General features: G+C 51.2%; 1 protein-coding gene across 1 annotated transcript; it reads right to left on the bottom strand.

Moving 5' to 3' along the window:
- Positions 1-219: 219 nt before the first annotated feature.
- On the bottom strand, positions 220-4,697 carry LOC100907369 (alpha-tocopherol transfer protein). Its single transcript, XM_018639411.1, has 6 exons — positions 4,627-4,697; positions 3,806-4,016; positions 2,306-2,647; positions 1,278-1,474; positions 442-785; positions 220-357 (listed from the first exon to the last, which is right to left on the bottom strand). The coding sequence occupies exons 2-5, from the start codon at positions 3,861-3,863 to the stop codon at positions 483-485; spliced, it is 900 nt and encodes a 299-aa protein (XP_018494927.1). The 5' UTR covers positions 3,864-4,016; positions 4,627-4,697; the 3' UTR covers positions 220-357; positions 442-482.
- Between the last annotated feature and the right edge of the window lie 353 nt (positions 4,698-5,050).

Here is a 5,050-nt window from a genome sequence, read left to right on the forward strand (position 1 = left end):
CTTCTACTGCTCCCGGAAGATTCGTATACCTAGGTAAGTAGCTCTCCAGTTTATTACTTCAATCTACGATACACAACGTTTTATTAAATGTCAATCTCTCTTATGTACATCATATACATGTATCACGGTGTCATGCGGATTCTTGAAAACAAAAGGAACGATTCCGACAGGAAGTACCATAAATTCTGTTGCTTTTCAAATCGAATTGGATGCTCAATGATTATTTCTCCTGATTAATCGATTATCGAAGTTTTCTCTCTTTCACGTCGAACTAAGCTCTCCAAGTGAAATCCACTCCTTTGATCCCTTCTGCTTTGTCCTTCGATTATAATGCGATCCGTTTTTACAGTCGATGTCCTTAGGTACCTCACCGGCGTTGGTCTCCATCTTTTTGTGTGAGTATATATATCCCGATCGTCCGTCCCAGTCCTCTTCCCATACCTTTTCGAATATGATTTTGGCGGCTTCTTTCCAAATGATATCTACGATTTATAGCCGAAATAGCTTCGTTCCACAAACTCCTGATCGTATTGAACCATCTCGTCGAAAAGCCATCGAGAGCTAAATTTGGTCCCAGAGCCACCGTACTCTTCGGGTAGACACTCGGCGTCGATCGTTTTGCTCAAGTCTGAAACGCATTTGTGCACGAAAAAACGACTCCGAAGCTTGTCGGTCAACAGGAACTTGATCAATATCAGTACGTAGTGGAAAACCGATGGCACGTTCACAAAATGTATCGCCTTGATTTTCACCGGGAGCGCTCCTTTCAAAATGCATGTGTACGCCTGGAACGAAACAAACTCCTCTTAGAGTCAATCAGAAGCGACTCTCCGTCGATTCGGCGCAGTGCTGTCATGAGCGAGACTGGCAAACGCCTCCGCAAGTCAGGAGCCGACCGGTGCGGCGCTAAAATATTATGAGGAGCGAAAACCGAGCGAAACTGTGCGTGAACTCCGTCTGCGTAGCGACGATCTGGGACCATCTACGCTCCGGTGGATTCCATCTCCACGAACGCGGTGACGCCTCCCGAGCTACGAGCGCGTGTGGTATAAACGCAGCGCATTTGGAGCTTATCACAGATTGTACGCCTCGGGCGAGGATCATCACGGAGACTACCGGGACGGGGCCGGCGAGCTTACGGAACACTCACTCAGTAGGACGAAAGGCCAGTCAGTCAAACGGTCAGTCGGTCGCGCGGTTCTTCCACAGGACGGTTACACTGACCGACCGACCGACTGACGGGCGGGCGGAGTCCCAGAATAAAGCAAAACACCTACCCGTACGACGCGTAGATCACAGTAGGGAATATGACGAGCCTCGAAGCCCGACAAGTCCATGATAAGAGTCCAGCCTTCGTCGGCTGCGAGTTTGGCCTTCTTGTAGAGAAAATATTCGGTCATGTACAGGCCCCACGTGAGGTAATCCGCTAGAACATACTTTTCGTCCTCGGGGACCCAATCGCCTTTCCTCCAAGCTGAAAGAATCGGAATCCGCGATTAGGGGGACATGTCCACGGAAAGCCCGCTGAACCCGGACCAAATCACTCCGGGCTCCACTTCTACCCCGAGTCTGATCCATTTCCATGTATATAATCAACACGGTCCCTTTCCTCGGATAATAATAACCGAACTCGGATATATCGTCGGCGTCGTTCTCCCGATATCGAATCGGAAAATTCTCATCGTGCGCGATTCGCGCCGGAATTAGCTATCGCGGCGAGCGGTCTAAACAGGTCTTCCGGCCTATATTTGAACCCTCTCATGGGACTGGGGATGGCGAAGTTTCCTAAGAGTTGCATCGATATAAAATGGTTGCGCCAGTGAGCCCGGATTAGGCGGAAGTGATCTAGGCGGCCACGCACGGCAGCGCCAGCCTGCTCGCTAATCAGCGGCCGCGGCACACGAAATCTCTATTCTAAGCCTGCGAGAAGTATGGCTCGATGAATAATTCACTTATGAGGCTCCTTCTTGGAGGATACAAAGTCGAACTCTAGGACTAAACGTTATTGTCATAAATTTCTTTCCGGGATCGTTAGACTCGCGTCCAGCGTGGAAATGACACGACGGCCCGAGACTTGGTCGCCACCGGAACGAGTGGGCGAACGCTCAGCCTCGAGAAGGCACCGTCCGGACAGCTCATTCCGCGGATCGCGGCCGTTGTTGCCAGACGAATCGAGTCGACCGATTTCAGTGGACGGCGATGTTTCGAAGTTCGATTCGGGGATGCGGAAAACGAAAAAAGAGGACAAGAGAGGCTTGGGAGCAAGAGCCGGAAACCGCTGCTGTCGAACTGCAGCTGCACTTACCGAAGACCCAAGTGTTGTCGACCGAGTTCCTTATGGGGAAAACGGTGCAATTGTTCAGCGAGACGTAATCTTCCATCCACTTGACGCCTTTTCCGCGCGGCCAAATTTTATCGGGGAACTCCTTCCGGAGTTTGTAATATTTCTGCACACTCGCGAACGCGGCATCGACGTCGAACTTTTTGTGACGCAAGAAGCACAGCAGAAACGCGTCGTCTGTTTGACAGTGGATTTTGTGGTCGATCCCTTCCAATTTCTTGCGGAGATCAGCGAGCGCGCTCTCGTGTTTCGCCAGAGCCATCTCGAGACTTGGATCCTGACTCAACTGCAAGCTGAACGCCGAGTCTGGAAGAAAGGCAGGTGTTAGAACTACTGCAGGATCTCCTTCTCGTTCTTCTTTTTCCTTTCTCCGGGCCAGACCTGGGCGAATCTTGATGGCTTCTCAGTTAGATAACGAATAACCTCCTCCGAGTTCAAGGTCGCTCTCGGGGTTCTGAGGAATCCTTCGTCGGAAATTCCGAACGCTTGAACGAACCGCATCCAGAAGTTTCCCTCTTCTCTCCCCCGACTCCCCGTCGAATAATCCGAGAGATAACAACAGAGTAAACAACCGAAGCCGCTGGTTGTGATCTCTAATGACGAGCATCTCTTCATGAGGGTGTACGGGCACCGCAGAACAGATAGAAGAGTCGTAGGAACTCGAATACGCATTGTCAGACAACAACGTCCTCTATCTCTCGGAATGTATGCATGTATGTATCTATCTGTCTGTCCGTCCATGGACGTAAGTGAAGCCGCTAAACGAGCCCCAGCGACAAACGGATAGCCGACTGGATTCCATTCGGTACGACAGCGATGGACGACGATTATGTGTCTCTCCAAACAGAGATGTTCTGAGCGAAAACGAGGCCCTCCATGGCGGCGGTGAATGTCTAATCAATTTCAGACATGCAGCCGACTCGAAATTACACTTTCATGGGACGAGCGACGTGCGAGGGTACGAGCACACTCAAAGTGATCTGTTGAAGCGGATGAGTGTGATGGAGCCGGAACCAGACGCAGAACCCGTCTCTGATCATCGTTCGGGTCGCGAGCATTATTAGAGGAATCGTGATCTGGCCACGACTGGCGAAGCCCCGAGATCGCCCTGGGGCGAGGGATCCTCGATTCGAGGCCGAGCGATTTATGGAAACGCCGAAGAGACGAAGTGTACATGAGACTCTAATTAGCTCGATAAATAAGACAGATTTTCCGACTTTTCAGGGGGGGGGGGGCGTCAAGTCCGTTCGGGATTTTTTCTCATCGAACTATGCGAACCCGAAAATATGGGTGAAGAGCAGCACCGCCGTATTGCGACCATGGCCTCGTCAGCTGCGGAGGAGAACGTGGGGAGAGAGGGTCACGGACGAGTTCCGCTCTACCTCAAAATCTTCACCTTCTTCCGAAAATGAATTTTCATTCAATCCGACCCTTGCCGAAAGGCAAAACGAGGTATAAGCTTACCCGTCGGGGTGAAGTCCTGCGACGCATCGCAGAACTCCGAGTCACTCAACGTTTCCATATCGTCACGGGGAATGTTTATCGTCTCCTCAAACGACTTCTGCACTGAGCGACGCTCAAGCAGTTTGGCACGTCCGTCATAAACGACGCAGGGATAGTCCTCTTAGTTATCCAGATACTTTGCTTGCGCAAAACTCGTCATTTATCCTCTCGGCTTTGTTAATCAAAGGAAGTTCACTTAGTCCGTGGTTCGCAATTTTCTTGTGGGAGGTCTTCAGCTCCGATTGCGGTCTTCTGTGCTCGTTGTCACCGATATCAAAAATAAAGAGTCTCCGAGAAAGCGCGCAATCGGAGCCCGTCGAAGGTCGGTAGTTCGAAGCTACAGCTCTCCCAGTTCAAGACTAAACGAGATCACGCGACTTCAAAAAATGACCAGCGGTCGTGAGAATTCAGTCAAACTTGAACAAATTTAACAACAACGTTCAACAGAATTCCGGTCGCACGAAAGCCTGCGGAACAGCACGGGGGTGTTGCTCGGTCGACCGGCATTACGAGAGTGAACTCGGAGAGGGACGGCACCCAGAGGACCCTGGGCTCGAGAGTGAGGGTCCTGCGAGAGGAAGGCAATTCCAACGCAACTCAGACACCGAGCAACCTCCAAGAAGAGCGTACGTCATTGCTCCTTCGAACAGCCCGAGTCGGACTCACCGCAATCTCCTGAGGCTCACCGCAGCCGCTCGGGAAGCAGACGCCATCAATCGACGGGAGCCGGGGCCATAGAAAACTCATGTATTAATTAATTTCACCGATATTCGATAACTTACTCCTAGAACGGACTTGATTGTAGGCGAAGGACGCGTGACGGACGGCGTTCGAGAGCTGCGATTACATCACTGGATCGCTCGACAAACGAGGAACGTGCATGTCGATCCCGTCGGCTCAGTTCATAGCGGTGGACACTCCACCGAGAGTTGGAAACAAGCCAGGCGGGTTGAATGTGCACGGCTCATTTCTGGGAAAGCTCGAAATTCCGTCTTCGGCTACTCGAGTCTCGAAATTTTCATTGTCTCGCTATCTGCGGACGCCCATCGGAGCTCAATCAGATCAGCCAGAAAGAGATACGTTCGATCAATATCACGCACAGCTATGATGCTCTTCGTATATTCTACGAGCCACCACGAACTTGTTCGCAGCAAACTCGTTCGAAGAAGGTCTGAGTGGCAAAACTCCTGATCGACGTGAGAAAAT

This window comes from Galendromus occidentalis, unplaced genomic scaffold, assembly GCF_000255335.2.
Source record: "Galendromus occidentalis unplaced genomic scaffold, Mocc_1.1 scf7180000077437, whole genome shotgun sequence".
Classification (NCBI taxonomy): domain Eukaryota; kingdom Metazoa; phylum Arthropoda; class Arachnida; order Mesostigmata; family Phytoseiidae; genus Galendromus; species Galendromus occidentalis.